Consider the following 21,214-nt stretch of genomic DNA (forward strand, 5'->3'; position numbering starts at 1 on the left):
TCATTGCACTAAAACATACAGTAACAACAATAAGTTAATAACAATGTTAGCTAACATAAAGGCGAACTTATCTCTAAAAAAGATTTTTGTCAACCTAACACAGTGGCATAGGAAGTAGTGAGTGTGTTACAGATATGTATAACCTTATTGTGGTAGCGCCTGCTAGAAAAGAAATAGGCGCATTCTGAATTCAATTAGGTAATACACTTAATTCAGGGGTCTAGTGGACGAGACTGTGGCCTTTGGTTTCGTTTTGGCATCCCTCAAATAATTTAAATATGTTAACAGTGTTTAGTATGAAAAGTGTAGAGGAAGAGGAAGAGGAAGTATTTAGAAAAGTATTTTGTATTGCCAAGAGTTCGGTTGGGAATAACATTATAAACAAGAAAAATAAAAATATTACATATATTTCTAGTATTCGTAATTACATCTTCATCATATTTTTATTAATGGATGATAATAGAATGGTTACGCTGCCTGCGGTGTCGGTATACACTGGCTGGGTATTAGTAGGAGGTGATAATGAAGCAGGTTAGCTGGCCTATCGTGATGAATTCAACAATAAATCATCCAGATGGTTTCCAGGTCGACCTGATAGGGTATATTACTGTACATCACTGTGTAATCTGCGATACCCACGATGCAGTTTATGACAATAGGCGACAGTTACCACTTTCCATCAAGTAGATCGTTATCTTGTTTGCCATTCCACATTGTATAAAAATATATTTAGTCAATCAAATAATAACTCTTTAAAGAATATAACTTTATTTTTAACATTACATTAGATTCTCTATTAAAATTACATAATAAATTATTTACAAAGAAAATTTCACTATTACATTATTTTATTATAGAGAAATAACAGTTATTGAATTAACTAAAACTTTATTACATTGTCGTAAAAAAGTAATTTATAGATATAAAGGCTACATAGCAGACACAGCATTTTCAATAACAAACATGTTTATATTAAAATAACCGCTCTAATAGTAGTAAAAATTATTTGTAGACTTGTAGAGCGCTTGTAGAGAATATAACCCTGGACATGCTCACATTAATTTCATTATTTCAGCCATTATCTGTCTGCTGGACACAGGCCCACGCAGTCATTATACAGAGCATATTAGAATCTAACGCAAGCTCACCGCTGCTGTTCGGATTCATTTATTTTATTACCGGTATTTTCCGAACCGAAAAGTTTCGGAAATATAAATGGTGCCAGCAGATTGGAAATCACGATCTTTGTAGTCTACAAGTTCGGGTTATATAAACTTTAGCCCACGGTACTTTCAACTATTTTCAAGTTAAGAGATTTTTATTAAATGCTAAAAGTTCTGGGCGAATAGAAGCTGCGTCTGAACATTCGTCTTCATGATTTATTGGATTTTCTTTTAAAGGACGAGGTCCTCTCCAGCTGGAAGGTGGAGATCCGGTCGCTGAAGCTGCTCGGAGAGCTGGCTCGATGATCTGGCTCAGCTTTCCCTTGGGATATGCTGGAATAGGTGAAGATGTAATTATGATCTTGTTATTCTAGTAATATGAGTCCTTAATTTCCTAACAACGGACACGGCCATCGACCTTATTATATAATAAAATACACAGTGGCAAACAAGCATACAGCCCATCTGATGGTAAACGATCACTGTAGCCTATGGACGCCTGCAACACTAGAGGTGTTACGTGCGCGTTGCCGACCCTGAAGAAACCTTAATATACCCTTTTCATACACAATAATTTGGGGTCGACATAATGTGATTTTACCGTAGTCCCGGCACAGAATGGGCCACCCCAACTTTTTCTGTGGATGTCGTAAAAGGCGATTAAGGGAAACAAATGATCAAACCATGACTGCTAATCGTGGCAACTACTAACAAAACTCCTAATAGGAGGAGGCCTTTGTCCAGCAGTGGACAGTTAACGCTGATATGATGATGATCACGATGATAATATGATTTTATTCATATTGCCCAAAGTTTTGGTCTTTGTTCTTACATCCGGTCGTCAGCTTGTTATTAACCCTTGGGAATGCATTTGTTGGAGATATCTGTCTCCTGTAGGGGATATTGGGAGTGAGTAAAGGGAGTTGGTAAAAAAGGAACGATGGATTTGTGGGGAAAAGAGAAAAGGGACAATGTAGTAGTGGAGACGGCACTGGTCAAAATCTGCAGCGGCTTGAGAGGCCGGGGTTATATATCTGTTCATAGTTTTATATAAATTTGGATATTGAGTATAAATTAGGCAATAGAAGCACCAATTTTTCATATTATATTAGTCGGTAACTATCCACTGATGAACATAACCCTCCCCTATAATAAATCATTAGGGTTTTGCCAGTAGTTGCCACACTTGGCAGGTGGATGTGGTAATATTTTAAAAGGGACGCTGTTACCCATCCCACAACTACAGATAATATAATACCCTCGACTATTAAGTTCCCTTAGTCACCTCTTACGACATCTACAGGAAAGGAAGAGGTGGCCCTATGGCGAAACTATATAGCAATAGATACAATAATAGTTTTTGGTAATTCATTTCACAGTTATGTACACAGTCTAATTTATGTGAGTATTAACTATATTGTGAATATAGAAGTAACTAAGTAGTAACAAGCTTGTGTATTGGGTCTAGTTGCCCAAGATGTTTTTGCCATGAAGATCAGCAACCAGTTAAGCCTAGGCTAGTTTGATCTTTTATATCACAATGGTAAGTAATGCTTAAGTAATATAAATATATTCTTGTTTGCTATTATCATCGAATAAATGAAATAAGTTAAAATCTTGTTTATTAACATCATTAGATCAGCCTTTAACTGTCCACTGCTGAACATAAGCCTTCCCCTAGGAGGTTTCACCAGTAGTTACCACGCTTGGTTGACGGATTGGCAACCGTAGTCAGGCTTTAAAGCTATTTTAAGAGGGACGCTGCTGTCCATTCCTCGCCCTATTTAGATGTCTCTTACGACACTCGCAAGAAAGGAAGAGGTAGCCAATTCTATGCCGGGATCACACGGCTCAAAAATCTTGTTAAATAATAAAATTTTTAAAATTTACCTATCTAGCTGGCGGGCACTGCAATATGGTGTCTCCACGGGTTCCGTACTGTTCAATTTGCTGTGGTCTATCACGTATTTCAGTTTGCGATTATCATATCTGAAATAAAAAGAATGGCTTTGCAATAGAATAAGAAAGCTAGCTCGTCCGTTGCTCAGAAGATTTGTGTGGAGACAGTGCTTACAAAATACCCATATTTGAAGCAATTGAAAAAGATCAGATCCAAAGGGCTAAGGTATTATTTATTCCTATTACTATTATAATAAAATTGTAACTAAATCATGTCAGTATTTAAGAAAAATTAGTATGAGGGATCTTACTAAGAAGACAAAACAATAATCTTTAGAAACTATCTATAGTCCAATAAATAAAAAATGCAAATTCTTACCTCACGACGGGTAGAAACCGATGTCCCCACAGTAGCTCTTTCGGAAGGTACGATGTTTGACTCTGAGTGAACGTGCCCATCGAAGCCGAGGCGCCTTTTAGACTAAGGGTAATTTCGTAACTGAAATAATTTCAAAAAAAGATCTGGCAAATAATCATGTAGCTCGTTTGATGGCAAATAATTACCTTACCAATAGAAGCTAACACATGTGTATTTTTAAACTCCTTCTTCGAATGCTACATTAATCTCCAGGAAAATGTTTAGATTCTTGAGAGATCAAAATATTTCTCCATCGGGTTTAGAAGAACTTAGACTCCTGCTATTTTTTTGGTATCAGAAATAAATATTCATTATTTCATAGTCACCGTGAAAGATGATATGGTTGGAATGGGAGTGGATGCGGAAATGACTGTATATAAAGAAAAATTAAATATGTTTTTTTTTACAACACAAGGGGCAAACTATTATGCGGCTCACCTGATAGTAAGTGACTACCGCCGCCCATGATCACCCACAACACCAGCGGCATTGCAGGTGTGCTGCCGGCTTTTTCAAAAGGAATATACTCTTTTCTTGAAGGTTATGTTGTCGTATCGATTCGGAAATACTGCTGCTGGAAGTTGATTCCAAAGAATCAAATAGATAATTGCGATAAGGGTAGGAAGACGCTAATGATTTCATAGTCCCTTTTTACTTTTTTAAAATCAATGGTTTTATCTATTTGCCTCAAGGATTCTTAAATTTTATGGTTAAACTGAGAATACACTTAGCTGTGTAGTTAGCATAGAATTGACTACTCCTTACTTTACGGGAATGGATACCCATGGCGGTGTCGTAAGAGGCGAGTAAGGAAATTTAAAAGACGAGGGATGGGCAGCAACATTCCTTTTAAAACATTAGAATATATCTGCGGTTGCCTATCCGCCTGCCAAGCGTGGCAACTACTGGCAAAACTCCCTACTAAGAGGAGGTCTATGTTCTACAGTGGACTGTGATGATACTTAGTCTGGTATTGTTTTAAGGTCATATTTAAATTTTTTAATATTTTGGTTTACATACTTGTTATTGGCGATCTGGTCTGGAGAGAGCCCATACAGAGGGCTTTCACAGTTGATCACGTGGACCAATGTGACCGGCCACAGCAGGAACTGACGTTGTTGGATGGGCAGGGTCTGGGCGTAGAACCGTATCGTCTCACCTTCCTTTGTTCTGAGGATGGTCCATTATGATAAATTACTTTACGATGTCTCTTTTATAGGTGTAATAAATGTCGTAGCATGTGTGCTCATAGATTAATGACTAATAGAGAAGGTTGTAAAGCTTCTACTAATACAATACTAGACAAGGCTAAACTATTTTGATTAAAACGAATCATCAAAACCGATTCACAATTAGCGAACATATCGCGTATACACACAAAAATACAGTTGAGGGTCTACCAGAGGGAGACTTTGTACAAAAGTCGATTGCTTGGGTACCTCTGTCCCATTCGTGTTTTAACCGTGAAGCAGTTGTGTTTGCATGGCTGTGTTTCGGTTTGAAGGGTGGGATATGGCGTGAATTTACTGGGTACAGAGGAATAACACCTGAGTCCTCAGGAATGGCAACGCATGGGGAGTATCATGGGCGAAACAGTATACTCTGTTATTGATAGTTGAAATTAGAAACTTTTCTTTGAAGTTAGTTTAAATACCTGTAGGTGTTGATGAAGTGGGCAGTGAATTCGGAGCTGATGATGTGGTCGTAGTTGAGGTCCCAGGCTCTCATCATTAGGCACAGTTGACCGTCGCGCATGCTGATCTGTAATTTAATGTATATTTATTAACAAAATCAACTCTTTTAAAGACAAGCTATGAGATTTGTTGCCGATCCCAAGTTCACAGGCGGTATCGAGCTCTTAAGTTTAAGGCGAGACTTTGCCTACCTTTGTGTGTTCTACCGCTTGTATAACGGATTGTGTTCTGAGGAATTGTTTGAAATGATGCCCACAGCCACCTTTTATCTTCGCACTGCTCGCCATCGACAGAGAATTCATCCTCACACGCTTAAATCTAAATGGTCACGTACAGTACGGTTCCAGAGAAATTTTCTCCCACGAACGCTCAGGCTGTGGAATGAGCTCCCTGCCGAGGTTTCCCCTAGAGACTACAGTATGGGGTTCTTCAAAAATGGTATATATTAAGGTTTCTTCAGGGTCGGCAACGCGCACGTGACACCCCTAGTGTTGCAGGCATCCATAGGCTACAGTGAGCGTTTACTATCAGACGGGATGTATGTTTGTTTGAGACTTTTGCGGTATAAACAAAATTAAACTACGCTACTTACAACAGCTTTCTTACTGAAACCAACGCCATCTCGTGACAGTTTCTCTGGTCTTGTGATTTTAGCGTAAACAACGCATGTTAGGACTCCGGACAACCCTGTACCTAGTATAAGCTGAAACAAAAAAGTGAAATAATCTTAATATGAAAAAAAAAACATTATATTGTTTGGTCACACTAATCTCTAGAATTTTACAACCGATTTCAATGATACTTTCTAAATTATTGTGTGTATAAACACAAAAAATAACATAGTTATAACAGAAAATATAGTAATATTATATATAAGAAGTGTCTCATATTATACAAAAGGAACTGTCTCAGCTGATGCTGCAAGTGTTCCAATGCAGTGTGTAGAGTACAGCTGCACAGCGCTGCTTTATAGCCAGTCCCTCTCTTAACAGAGTACAACAAACAAACAAACAAACAAACAATAGAGGAAATAATTATAGAAATTTTGAACATGGATATAAGAGCTTGTAATACGATAATTTGTTACCTGTATTATGAATAGAATTATTGATTCGGGACATTCTTCGTCTATGGCGCGATCACCGAAGCCAATTGTGGTCTGAAAAATAAAAATATAATGTGATAAACTTCAAGTAAGTCAATATGTAATAGTTGCAACCTAATGGCTTTGTTGCAGTCGCATTTATTATTGGATCACGCTGCGTGCACATGTTGTGGCAAGTTTACCTGATCCAATACATTAATGTACTTGCATGTTATAATTTAAGTTTGTATTTGTAAACTTCTGTTATGTGCGCCTAATAAATAAAATAAAATAAAATAAAATATGTTATGTTTAGAAATTGTAAATATTTTTTTAATGTAAGAAAATTGCATTAGATATTAAGCTTAAGGTAAAAATTTAAGTATTAAAAATATGTGTCTATTTTAAGGAATTTACGAATAACGGAATCGTTTTTAGGTTCTTTACATACAAAGGGAGACTTTGTACAAAAGTCGATTGCTTGGGTACCTCTGTCCCGTTCGTGTTTCAATCGTGAAGCAGTTGTGTTTGCATGATTGTGTTTCGATTTGAAGGGTGGGATATGGCGTGAATTTACTGGGTACAGAGGAATAACACCTGAGTCCTCAGGAATGGCAATGCATGGGGGTATCATGGGCGAAACAGTATACTCTGTTATGTCCATGGTACTGCTCATGTCTATAGACGACGGTTACCACTTTCCATCAGGTGGGCCGTCAGCTTGTTTGCCATTCTAAGTTGTATATAAAACAAAAAATCTTTATTGCACTGGAACAAAAGATACAGCGATTAGTTTAACAACTTGTTAGCAAGGGTGGGCTTATTTCTAAAAGAGATCTCTTCCAGCCAATCCAGTGCAGTTAGAGAGATAATAATTAGCTGGTAATCTAGTGCAGGTATATGTATATATGTATGTATATATCATATTTTATCTTATCCTGTTAATATTATGAATGCGATAGTTTGTAAGGATTTGCCCATACAGACACGCTTAAATCTAAATTGTCACATACGGTGCCGTTTCAAAGGAATATTCCGCCACGAACGCTCAAGCTGTGAAATGAGCTGCTTGCCGAAGCCTAGAGACTAAGTATTTGACCCTAAGTGTTAGAGACTTGGATGGAGGCTCGAGCCCAGACTCTTTAAAAAGAATACTAATAAATATGTTTTATTAATTTCACTGCTGGTTCCTTCAGTGTTATCTGCATTACTATTAATATTATTGTAATAAACTTGTATACGCATTCGTGACACCTGGTTAAAGTTTGTTAGATTTACAAAATGATTGAGGAAGATAATATATATATATATATATATATATATATATATATATATATGCTCTGTTTTAAAAGCTCACTACACAACATTTTGCTCCAAAATAAATCTAATAAATATGTTTTATTAATTTCACTGCTGAATAACATATTTTTATTACAATTTTGTACCTCGTTCTACAGAGGAAACTAAAGGCGCCGATCCAGTGTTATCGCCAGTTTTTAGAACTACCCACATTACTATTAATATTATTGTAATAATTACTTGTATACGCCATTCATGTAGTTCAGTTTGCCTAGTTTAAATAAAAATACATTTTATGGTAGTTTTTACTGGTTAAAGTTTGTTAGATTTACAAAATGATTGAGGAAGATAATGTAACATCGGAAGACATTGAGTTTGATACTACTGATACTTCGCTTACAGAAAATGATGCTTCAGCATCTTCTATGGTGTCGAAAAAGCCGCGTATTTGTTGGAAATGGCGTCATTTTAAAAAACACAAATAGAAATACAAATTGTTATGCAAGGTATGCCGTCATATATTTTCTATTAAAACATCGCACTCCATTTTGCAAAGGCATTAATCACGTTATGGCGATGTTGTTTATACAGAGTGAACAAAACTAAAAGGCATCATCTGGGTCCTTATTAAAGCATAAAAATCAACAAGTGAACATAAATGACCTTTAGATAAAGTTTATTCTATATGGCCAGCATTCTTGCCGAAGAAAGCCAGAATTCTTTCTTGGGAGAAGGTAGAAGCATTGGTAGATGCATGATTAAAAATCGAATTATCATTCATTATATAATAAAATTGTCTTACTTTCTATCTGTTGTATATCAGTAATTCAATGTGTCAGAGCTTTTCTAGAACCACCCTCACTGTTATAACTTTTTTATGGAAAAAGCTATTATTATGTAGGGTACTAACGCATAACCTATCATCAGTTGCAATACGCCATTCACAATAAAAAAACATGATTAATTTGTGTTATTCCTTATTTGATACTATCCTTTTATTTCATTTTATACATACTTACCACAATTAAATAAAAATATTTCATTTTAATATTATCAGGTATATAAATAAAGCTCGAGCTTCGACTCGAACCCTTTATTTAAGACTTTTGAGCCTTCAAGACTCGAGCCTTTAAGACTTGCGAGCCCTCAGAGCTCGAGCTTTGAAGACTCAGTAGCTTCGACTCGGAGCTCGAGTTTCCGCCTCGGAGCTCATTTTTCACAACACTAGCTACAGTGGCCGTTTATCATCAGACAGGCTGCATGCTTATTTCCCAATTTCGTGGTATAAAAAAAAGATTTGCAAATAGATGGATGTTTATTATTCTTTCACGTAAAAACTATTGAACGGATTTGAATAAACATTAGGTTTTATCGTAACTTAGCACATAGGTTACTTTACGTAATGGTAAAACACACGGGCGAAGCTGCAGGATATAACTAGTAACACTAACTATTAAAGTCCGATTTCAATTAACCAAATCGCAGTTTAGGTAAATCAAAAATAAAACTAGAACACTTCCTCGTTAAAAGAGTTTTGCAATTGCTCAGTACAATTGTTCAATCTACAGCGGCTTCCTTCTTTGTGGAATTAGGAGTGAATTGACCAGTGATAGTCGACCGCTATGTCGATAGATTGGCGATTATGTAATTTGGTGCGATTCTGATGCAATTTGCACTTGCAAGTGAACATTTCAGTTTGCTTTAACGATATATGTTTTTATTTAAGAGGTTATATTAATCTACAAACTGAATTCGCAATGTGTTTGTCGCATAGCTCGAAGAATCGATAACCGATGGGGAAGAAAGGTTCTTAAGTGGCGACCGCGTATGCGCAAACGCAGTTTACAGCGTAGTGGTATGCGTATGTCGGCATGGCATCTTCTTCGTCTTTACTTATAGGCGGCTGTGTGGAAGGCACCTCTCCTCTCTTTAAAGTCTCATAAATATCATCAAAGCCTAACTGCGTGGGGGGAAAGGGATTGTTAGAAATGGTTTGGAACGGCCCCATTGCTGATAATACACCCTATAAGATCGACCTTCACGTGGTTCCCCTGGAAACCATCGTGGTTAATTCTCGTCGAATTTTTTACGATGGGCCGACTGAGCTGTCTTCATCCTTATTTCTATCTAATTTAAAAAAAAAAAGTCTAACTGCGTTTACATTTCAGTTACATTAAAAAAAAGCCTGACAGCCTGCCAAGCGTGGCAACTACTGGCAACTAATGGCAGTGGACAGTTAACGGCTGATATAGCATTTTACGTTGCAGTGTTATTTAATTCCTTAGCTACAATACGGTTTGTGATCCTTCACTACAACAATATTCTATTATGGGATACAGTCGTTTCTACCCACGTATGTTTAAAATTGTGGTACAATACATAAGGAGGTAGCGATTTAATTTTTAAGCGACTTTCAAATTAAGGGTGTTCTTAATTTTGTCTATTTGTTTTTTTTATATGAATTACGAGCTATTTTGGCAAATTCTGACATGATTTTGCTTCTTAGTTCTAAAAATATTTTGTTACTTTATATCATGGAATATAATCTATTTTCATACACTATTTTACAACATAAGATCGATAAAGATAGACTACTACATATATACGAGGGATACAACTAAGAGATCTAGCTGTATCTCGCAGATTCGCCTGGGATTATATTGTGCTATTGAATAACGTATCACCTTCCTTAAGAAACGAGTTACCAAAGGCAAAAAAGATTTTTTCAAATTCGGCTGCTGCGTTAACATTCACTCTGGTAAATGTTGACTACCTGTCAGATTTGACATAATACGCTAATCTTTGATTAGCGTGTTCGAACAAGCAAACTGCTTTTTTTATGTAATTTGTTTATTTATTTATTTATATTTATTAGCTTGCCACATGGTACAAAATAGTTATTATAATAAATAAGCATATAAAATACGTGACACCTCGTAGGGGCATTGCAATTTATGAGAGAAAATCATCCACCTTTAATGACAGTTGAAACCATACCTACATATATCGTATTATGCTTTATTTTTTAGTTATTCATTTTGTTAGTACATTTTAAATTTTGATACAACTACGTAAATATGATATATAATTGTAATATTATTATAAAGTTAACATTTTAATTTATTTAATTGTAAATTTTTTTAAACTTATTGTGAATTTGCATATAAAAATATGTTATACATATCTGTATAAAAAGAATTATCTACATAAAGAAAAATTAATATGTGTAAATGTATACTCTTACAAATTTTTTAGTATAACAGAATTTTATTTTATTTTAATAGATAATATAAACAGGAAGTCAAGAGAATAATTGGAAAATCGCTAACCTCTTGTACCTCACACTCCTTTTTAATGTGAATGACATTTCACAATACAAAGCAATGTAGTTACAGCCATTATATGATCAGTACAGGCACTTTGGTTATATTTAGACGTGAATTAAGACAAACGTTTCGGTGTAACGAACGTCTTTTATATCAAGGCTTGACTTATTTAAATTTGGACTTGTATTTTTTATTTTTTCTCTCTCTTTTTGCGAATGTCTTATTGGTTTTATTGGGTAGATTTTGTACCTAGCGGTGGGATACTAAATGTTTCTTTTTTATGCAATTTAGAAAGGCAAACAAGCTGACGGCTAATCCGGTGGAAAGTGGTAACCGTCGCCCATAGACATGAGCAGTACCATGGACATAACAGAGTATACTCTTTCGTCAATGATACCCCCCCTCCCCCCTATGCGTTGCCATTCCTGAGGACTCAGGTGTTATTCCTCTGTATCCTGTAAATTCACTGCCATATCCCACCTTTCAAACCGAAACACAGGCATGCAAACACAACTGCTTCACGGTTGAAACACGAATGGGACAGAGGTGCACAAGCAAACGAATTTTGTACAAAGTCTTCCTCTGGTCTCTTTCTAATAATATTGTTGTCAGACTTCATAAGTGGCAATTGGCTGGCTACATAGCTTGAGTAATCAATAATCCACGGGTAAATTCAATCGTTTTTGAAAGCTGAAAGGTGATCCCGTGCTGACAAGAGCAGTATGGGGCAACTAGTGGTAAATTTTTTTAACAGATGGTAATGGAATTGTAACCCCGCCTGTACCAGAGATAATAGGTGAGAATGAAAACAGATCAGAGGATCCATAGTGATACATTTAACAAGAATTACCCATGATGGTTTCCAGGAGGAACCGTGTGAGTTTGACGTGATAGGGCATATTGCTAGCAATGTAGCTTTTAGACTTCCATTACTAACAATACCTTCTCCTCACTCCTCACGAGTTGAGGTGATCATCTTAAAAGTGTTGCAGAGGTTTTCCCAAGAGACTACAGCATGGGGTTCTTCAAAAGGGATGTAAAGAGGTTTCTTCAGGATCGGCAATGCGCGCGTAGTACCTTTGGTATTGCAGGTGTTTAGACTACGGTAACCACTTACTATCAGGTGGGCCGTATGCTTGTTTGCCACCTCAGTGGTATAAAAAAAAGTAACTTGGATGCAAATGCTGCGAAATATGCGGGAGACTTATGTTTATTAATAGACGACGGATTGGTTGGGCATGATGGTGATGCATTCCTCACCTGAGCTTCAACAGATGCTAAGAATATTGTAACAAAATCATTTCCCCCCGTGATGCAGGTGCGTTTGGGTGGGTTCGGCTCGAAGTCGTAGTGGGCCAACGCGGTTATATACCAGAAGACCGCAAACAGCAGCCACATTGCAAAATGGACGACCACTGTACCGATGACTATCCACCGCCATCTTAGGTTAATCTGAAATAATAAATGATATCTCAATACTAAAAGGCCGGCAGCACACCTGTAGTGCCTCTGGTGATGTCGGTGATCATGGGCGGCGGTAGTCACTTACCATCAAGTGAGCCGCATGCTCTTTGTGTTATAACTCTGTACAAAGTCTCCCTCTTTTACCAGAGGGAGACTTTGTAGAAAAGTCGGCTGCTACTGAAGTACCCAAGTAATCAGGTGCCGTCAGCTTGTTTGCCATTCTGAGCTGTATAAAAAAAAAGATGAAACTTATAATTAGAAATATATGGGGTCGAACTTCTCATAAATGCTGACGTTTCATATTTTTGAGATAAAGATAAAGAAATATTAAGAAAAAAATATAAGGTTTTGTCACTTATACTAAAAACTAGCGGCCCGTCCCGGCGTCGCACGGGTGGACATTTTTACATTTTAAAAAGTGACCATTAAGGCTGCACACGCAACGGAAGCTTAAAAATGGAGTAACTTCTCCCGTTTTCCCAACATTTCCCTTCACTGTTCTGCTCCTATTGATCGTAGCGTGCTGAAAAGTATATTATAACCTGCCCAGAAGTATGAAGAATAATTGTACCAAGTTTCGTTAAAATCCGTGGAGTAGTTTTTGTTTCTATAACGAACATACAGGCAGACAGACAAAAATTTTGTTAATTGCATTTTTGGCATCAGTATCGATCACTAATCACCCGCTGATAGTTATTTTGGAACTATATTTCATGTACAGAATTGACCTTTTTACAGATTTATTATAAGTATAGATGGAGAAATTGGTTTTTAACGCCTATTAGGATTGCATTCTTACCAAAGTATGGAATGTGTCATTCAGTAAGCGAATCCTCTCGAATGGAACATTGGATATGAGGGCCACATTCTCCATTCCACATTTGGAGACGAGCCGCTTGGGATAGTCCGCGGCGTATCCTCGGTACGGTGACGGTTTTTTCAGTTTCCTAGAATTTACAGAGAACATAATTAGTTGAAATAACAACTAATGAATTCTTATTACGGTGGACCAGTTGATTTGACTTCGTCCTCGCATGTTATCTCTCACTAGTGCCCTACCAGTGTATACTGTTGCCGTAAACGTTGACCATGATATCGACATCTTTGGTAATTCTTTAGTGCAGTTTACTAGGCTTATTAATAATATGGATTGGTAGTTAGGTCTTCTCTAATTGTATAATTGTTGGTTAGTGTACATTGACGCTTATCTGTGAGAGCTGTATACACCTTTAATTGATGTGTTCCTATGGCCTTAAGCTTGGTAGTGAGGAGTGAGATTTTTTGTTCAAACTTAGATTTAAGCATTTTTTATAATAGTAGTTTTTCTCTTTTACTTACTAATAACATTGCATATTGTCTGCTTAATTATTGTGAGCATATTGTTGGTATGTCTTTTATAAATAAATAAATAAATACCGACAGCGCAGGTGAGGTTACCGTTTCATTTCATCCGTTTATTTTAAGAACACTAAATGGAAAACAAACTAGCTGATACCTGATTGGATGTAGTAACTATTGAGTCAGGGGGGAAAGGGATTGTTAGTAATGGAGACTGAGAATCCCATTGCTAGAAATATACCCAACCAGGTAGACCTCCTCGTAGTTCCCCCTGGAAACTATCATGGTTAATTCCTGATGAATTCATCGTGATGGACTAACTGGCCTGTTTTCATCCTCAACTATCACCCTTCACTGGTGCTTCGCCAGCGTATCCCGTTAGCGCAGGCGGGGTTACCGTACCATTTTCATCCACCAAAAAAAAACTATTGAGTCATCATCGTTATCGTCATTTCAGCCATTATCCGTCCACTACTGGACATAAGCCTCCCCCATAAACTGCCAACTGCCATAAGGAACGGTCCAAAGCCACCTGCATCCGTTAAGTCCCTGCAATGCATTTTAGGTCGTCACCCCATCTAGTGAGGGGTCGTCCTACACTGCGTTTGCTTGTACGAGGTCGCCACTCAAGAAACTTTCTTCCCCATCGGCATTCGGTTCTTCGAGCTATGTGACCAGCCTATTGCCACTTCAGCTTGCTTACTTTTCGGGCTATTAAATATGACCGTTGATTAAATTTACTATAATCTTTTGAGTAAGAGATTATTAATTATATTAATAATTATGTTGTGAGTTTGTAACGAGGTTTGTTATTCAACAAAATGTTTATTATTTAGTTAAGCTAAGTAAGGGAACAGATTTAAAAAAAAAATATTAACGGATAAAGGCTATGGTAGAATAGCAGAGGCGTAACTGCCACTTTTGAGCTATAATCTTTCTTGCTTCATTTTATTAAAAAGATAAATATATTATTATTTTTTATTATACAGCTGGACTCCTATTTTATGTCTTAGTTCTATCCTAGATTAGCAAATTAACAAATTTTTTTTAGGAACTATATTCAACTTTTAAATTTAATAAAGAAAATCAATAATTTAAAAACCAATCAATTTAAACATCCATTTTTTTAATAATGGATTATTTTTCGTGCATTTCATTGTGCAGTAGCACGTTGAGAATAATTTTTAAATTTGACTGTTTCTCGTTCATTTTATTTTATTTTGATTTAGGTATCGTAAAAGGTAAGTAGGACTTTCTATTCTGTTTTGAAAAAAAAATCTAAGCATGTAGATATGGTATGAGGACATTAACAAAATTTCCTTTTATTAACAGTGCGTTTGATCACAAAAACAAATTTAGTTTGATACTTGATCGTGAAATTTGTTTACTGTCTTTAAATGCTTGTCATTTCCTTATCTATATTAAGGTCATCTCTAATCTTTATGACTAGTCGTAGTGAAGCTAATTATAAATTGATCATTACCTGTTCAGCGTTGGCTTCGTTTTGTCCTTCGACACCTCTTTAATTTGACTGAATGCCACTTCATTGGCCTGTTTATTCAGACTTGAGTTGCTTTGTGTAATGATTATCTTCGGTAATTGCTGTGAGAGCCTTCTGAGTCTTTCGGACTTTACATCACCAGGCAACGACGTCGAACTTCCCGATATCTCATTTTCTATTTTGAAATGTATTTTTGATCTATCTACTGCTTCGTTTTTCGTTTCGTATATGTGTTTATTTGATTCTTTGATCGTCTCATATCCGGGATCTATATCATTCGCGATTTCAGTTTGATCATTGCTAATTGTTTGGTTATTATGTTTACTTATAGTAGCATATAGTGGTTCACGACGATTATTTTCTATATATTCATAATCACTTTTGTTTCTAGGTAATTTATTTGTTACTTTCACAACAGATTCGCCTTTTAGTTCCACAATGCAATCATAATCGATCTCTTCTTCATTACTACTTGTTTCTGAATTTGGTTCCTCTTTAATAACATCCGTTATAATTTCATGTCGATAGTCTATTCCGTTATCACCGCCTTCATTTTCCACTGTTACTGGTTGGTTTTCATCGGGTTCTTCGGCTTCATATTTGTTCAATAATTGAACTCTTTCTCCGTTTACCGTCTCGTTCACTTTAGAAAGATATCCCAAACATTCATCGTACAACAGATTTAATTGTTCAAATTCTATATTTTTGTCATTGTCTTCGTCCATTTTGAATGTATTTATTTATACTTATTAAACATATGTTGAATCATCAAAATTATCATTCACATATTAAACTATTTGAATTATTTCTCACTTGAACACTTCACTAACAAAACATTTCACAATGCGATCACATGGATGAGTTTTAATCGACTTGTTCACAAATTTTCCCGGCCAGTGTTTCGTAATTGCTCATTCCACATAGTTGCTGGTGTTATCAGATGTTTGTATGTGTTATCTCGTTATCAGTGCTAATTGCGCGGCCTGAGAGCGGGCACTAAGCTTGAGATGAATTGCTGGCCTTGTCGTTGGATTGAGTGGGTGATTCTGCAATCTGTTCTAACTTACCTGTTTAGAAAAATTTGTATGGGGTGAAAACTCATAATTCGCTGCTTGATGAATGAATTGATTTGATAAATGAATAGAAATCCTCATGTTGTAAGGGATTTCTATTCATTGTACTAATTTCATTTACATATTTCATTTCGATTATTCAAACTCAAAATTAAAAAGGTAGAAAGGGGAGTAATGAGATTCAACAGACTCATTGCTAGCTGTATATCTGATCAGGTCGACCTCCATGCTGTTTCCCCTGTGAATGTGAGAAAGACTCTGTTTTCCGCGCTTAGCCTCTTATTTGGGCCGTTGTGCGTTTCCCCTGCTGTGCTGTTTCCCCTGGATACCACTATGGTTAATTCTTGTCGAATTCGTCATGGTGGGCCAACTGACTTACATTGTATCCTCACGTATATATATCTCAGTGGTGATACATGACGATGCAACTGCTATACCGCTAGCGTAGGTGGAATTACCATTCCATTTTCAGCCATTAAAAAAACAAGCAAATGGACTTAAAATATATTTTTTTATGTAACTTAGAATTGCAAACAAGCTGGCAGCCTACCTGATGGAAAGTGGTAACCATCGCCTATAGACATGAGCAGTACCATGGACATAACAGTGTATACTGTTTTGCTCATGATACCCTCCATGCGTTGCCATTCCTGAGGACTCGGGTGTTATTCCTCTGTACCCTGTAAATTCACTGCCATATCCCACCCTTCCAACCGAAACACAGCCATGCAAACACAACTACTTCACGGTAGAAACACGACAGAGACTGGGACAGAGGTGTCCAAGCAAACGACTTTTATACAAAGTCTCCCTCTGGTACTGTTTACTTGTTTGTTTTTCATTATACATATAAATATAAATTGATTGTAATTACAGTCACTGTACTTATGTAAATGTAAAATTACCTTGTACATAATAATTTGTATGTATGTATGTATGTATGTATATATGTTTGTATATGATAATATTTATATATTAGTGCGCCATCTACTCTTTGTCTTTTTCTCAATGTCCTCTACTCAAAGGTTGTCTGGAAGAGATTGCTTAGCGATAAGGCCGCCTTTTGTATCACTTCTCATTAATATTTACTGTATTTGTTATCTCTCTTTTTACTTGATGCAATAAAGTGTAAATAAATAAAATAATTAGAAAAATGTAACTGTTGACTTTCTTACGAATTGTTCTCAAGTGACAACAATATTACGAACCGCTGCGTTCGGAGAGAATGATAAAAAATTGACAATTTAGAAGAGCTTGTCTAAGATAAGTCTATTTGAATAAATACCAAATATCAAACTCTTTATATTTACTCCTCTCCATCCAAAGGTAGGTAGGAAGAGATCGCTTTTAGCGATAAGGTCGCCCATTGTTTTCTCACTGTGATTATTTCTTGTAATTGTTTATATTTGTAATAAGTTTACTATTGTAATCTTTTGGAGGAAACAATAAAGAGTATCTATCTATCTATCTATCTATCATTTCTATTCTCTTTAATATATTTTTGCCATTGACAACTTGTTGCAGAATACGCCATCTGCCGGAATAGGTAGTTATTTGCGTTTGAAATTCGCGTTGTTATCTTAAGGGGGATATGCATCGAGCCAACTTTAAAATTGTACTACTTGGTGTCCGCAACTTTGTTCGCGTGTTTTATAAATCATTTTATGGTTTTTTTATTTTGAACGCCATCTATTGTCAAATAAAGTTACTTGTATATTCGGTTGTAATATGTTTTTTTATGCAACAATCGGCCCACTTGATGGAAAGTGGTAACCGTCGTCTATAGACATGAGCAGTACCGTGGACATAACAGAGTATACTGTTTCGCCCATGATACCCCCATGCGTTGCCATTCCTGAGGACTCAGGTGCTTTTTTCATAGACATAATAACCTATTTGCATTGTATGAATGTTTGCCCTTTGTGAACTTTGCTTGTGTTAATCTAAATAATTTAATATATATATATATATATATATATATATATATATATATATATATATATATATATATATATATATATATCCGTGGACGTAATCGGTTCAATTCGGTTCGTTGTTGGATTTTTAATTATTAACATTCTTTTATCTTTTGTATTTAGACAATTTACATATTTTACACTGCATGTGTAAATGTACTATAGACTTACACATACGTACCTATTTTTTTTTTGATGGGTGAAAATGCTATGGTGATTCCGTCCGCGCTAACGGGATACGCTGGCGGAGCACCAGTGAGGGTGATAGATGAGAATGAAAACAGGCCAGTTAGCCCATCATGATGAATTCATCAGGAATTAACCATGATAGTTTCCAGGGAGAACCGCGAGGAGGTCGACCTGGTTGGGTATATTGCTAGCAATGGGATTCTCAGTCTCCATTACTAACAATCCCTTTCCCCTCACATACGTACCTATTAGGGAAGTTAAAGTAGAAGTGAAGTCGTGAAATTCACATGAAAATGCTACTATTTTTATGTGAATATCACGGCTTAAATGACTAATACTTAAAGCAAATATCTTCGTATTTATCACGTCCTTGAGCTATGTTTCGTGATGCAGTGTGGTAACGGTCACCTATACATATGAAAAGCTGTACGTTTTCCAAAAAATAAATAAATAAATAAAAAAAAAGTACCATGAATATTATAAAATACTCATGTCCATGCTACGAGTGACGACCTCAAATGCATTGCAGGGAGTCAGTGGATGCAGGTGGTTCAGGACCGTTCCTTATGGCTGTCTACGGAGGAGGCTTATTTTTTTTTATACAACTTAGAATGGCAAACAAGCTGACGGCCCACCTGATAGAAAGTAGTAACCGTCGCCTATAGACATGAGCAGTACCATGGACATAACATACTATACTGTTTCGCCCATGATACCCCCCATGCGTTGCCATTCCTGAGGACTCAGGTGTTATTCCTCTGTACCCAGTAAATTCACGCCATATCCCACCCTTCAAACCGAAACACAGCCATGCAAACACAACTGCTTCACGGTTGAAACACGAATGGAACAGAGGTACCCAAGCAATTGACTTTTGTACAAAGTCTCCCTTATGTCCACTAGTGGACGGATAATGGCTGAAATGATGCTATGCTATTTCTTAAATATTGTCAATTTTGAGAACTAGGTGTCTTTTTTAGTGAACGGTAATGGAATAGAAACTTCGCCTGCGCTATCGGTATAAACTGGCGGGGCACCAGTGAGAGATGATAGGTGAGGATGAAGCAGGTCAGTTAATCTATCGTGATGAAATCACAAAAACAATCAGGAATCAACCGCAACAGTTTCTAGGGGAAACCATGTAGAGGTCGGTCGATGATACAGCTGCTTGGCACTAGAAACACAAGTAGGACGGATGTAAAAGGAATTTTTGGATAAAGTATCTATACTGTTATTATTAATAAAGAAAATTTTCCGAAAATTTTGAATTACAAAAAAAACTTCTATTTGTTAACGAACAATTTTATTTTAGGCCTTTATATTACAACAAGTTGAAATAAATAAAGATGTGTTTATTCTAAACAAAAAAAAAAAAAACATATTTTAAATTGACCACAGCTAACATTTTTGGCAAGAACTATTATTATTTAGGTATTAATTTAATAGTAATATAATAATTACTAATATTACAACTACAGTAAAAAAAAAAAAAATTGGAATATTTGATTAAATTAAATACTGAACAACATTCAGTATTTGGTCACAAATGAATACTATTTAATTATTTATTATATTTGCCAAAACATTCTTATTAAAATATATATAATACTTACATGTTTATAATTTGTAAATGTTCACCCTTTATAAATAGAAGAAAAGAGAGAAGAAAATTTTGAATGTTTCTTAGTAAGTCACTTCATATACTAATCTACCACGAGTTTGTTCTAAACTTTTACATCGAACGAAAGATGAAATTGTTCAAGTTACGAAAGAATCCCTATCGATATAGTATAACTGTACCTATAATAAATAATAATTCACTACGTGAAGAAAGGTATTTAAATAAATACCAACACTCATTGTAAAGCAAAAAAGTGTTTTTTTAACCGCATTAAAAAAGTTAATTTTTAATGCGATTTAATTTTTTTTTTTATTGTTGTGACTCTTAATAGCGAATTAAAATTATTATATTGACTACAGAGTTGAGTGATATTGTCCAAATATTGTTTTCATTTTTATACAACTTAGAATGGCAAACAAGCTGACGGCCCACCTGATGGAAAGTGGTAACCGTCGCCTATAGACATGAGCAGTACCATGGACATAACAGAGTATACTGTTTCGCCCATGATACCCCACATGCGTTGCTATTCCTAAGGACTCAGGTGTTATTTCTCTGTGCCCAGTAAATTCACGCCATATCCCACCCTTCAAACCGAAATACAGCCATGCAAATACAACTGCTTCACGGTTGAAACACGAATGGGACAGAGGTACCCAAGCAATCGACTTTTGTACAAAGTCTCCCTCTGGTATTCTATTAAAAGTATACCAATCAATACAAATAAATTAATTAACATTCAATTTACACGAAAAGGTTTGCTGGTAGAAATTTCTTATTAGAGATAAGCCTCGCCTTTGTACATCGCGTTTAAAATTGTTCTTAACATTATGTTTGTGTACAATAAAGAATAAATGCATTGATTGCATATAAACGGTAGCACTTTACCAATGATTGCACTATGATTACTGTGCCTCTGTTTTGGAATAAAGATATGTCGATATTTTACGTTGACATACCTATATTAAATATACCAATATCTACATAAAAATTACGACATTTTGGTGCTTGGTATATATATTTCAATAAATATCACTCATCTGTATTGTTCGATCTCTTCAAAGCAGATCAAGAAGAAACTACTGGATTATTCTTTTCATGGTAGACCAGCAAATGTAGATTAAAATAAATCTAGTCGTTTCATTATTTAAGTACAATTAAAGTTTATA

General features: G+C 35.9%; 1 protein-coding gene across 2 annotated transcripts; it reads right to left on the reverse strand.

The window, feature by feature from the left end:
* Window positions 1–755: 755 nt before the first annotated feature.
* On the reverse strand, window positions 756–16,191 carry LOC113509398 (ATP-sensitive inward rectifier potassium channel 11-like). 2 transcript variants are annotated; one of them, XM_026892734.3, is made up of 10 exons: window positions 15,169–16,190; window positions 13,147–13,294; window positions 12,144–12,335; window positions 6,262–6,333; window positions 5,767–5,877; window positions 5,135–5,241; window positions 4,501–4,650; window positions 3,442–3,561; window positions 3,054–3,152; window positions 756–1,496 (listed from the first exon to the last, which is right to left on the reverse strand). In XM_026892734.3, exons 1-10 carry the CDS (start codon window positions 15,909–15,911, stop codon window positions 1,373–1,375), a joined length of 1,866 nt encoding a protein of 621 aa, XP_026748535.2. In that variant the 5' UTR covers window positions 15,912–16,190; the 3' UTR covers window positions 756–1,372. The 2 variants fall into 2 exon arrangements, with proteins under 2 accessions (XP_026748535.2, XP_052749447.1); XM_052893487.1 differs by lacking the exons at window positions 756–1,496; window positions 3,054–3,152; window positions 3,442–3,561 and adding an exon at window positions 3,592–4,054 and having other exon boundaries at window positions 15,169–16,191.
* Window positions 16,192–21,214: the final 5,023 nt, after the last annotated feature.

This window comes from Galleria mellonella, unplaced genomic scaffold (genome assembly GCF_026898425.1).
Source record: "Galleria mellonella isolate WM207_F2 unplaced genomic scaffold, CSIRO_AGI_GalMel_v1 utg176, whole genome shotgun sequence".
Lineage (NCBI taxonomy): Eukaryota > Metazoa > Arthropoda > Insecta > Lepidoptera > Pyralidae > Galleria > Galleria mellonella.

Bases quoted from the DNA above. Each gene is read 5' to 3' on its own strand.
- LOC113509398 (XM_026892734.3), bottom strand. From the start codon at position 15,911: ATGGACGAAGACAATGACAAAAATATAGAATTTGAACAATTAAATCTG. The intron at 13,295-15,168 runs GTAATGATCAAT...TGTAAATTCTAG, and splicing joins ACGAAGCCAACGCTGAACAG to GAAACTGAAAAAACCGTCAC. The intron at 5,242-5,766 runs GTAAGTAGCGTA...ATTAAATTACAG, and splicing joins GTTTCAGTAAGAAAGCTGTT to ATCAGCATGCGCGACGGTCA.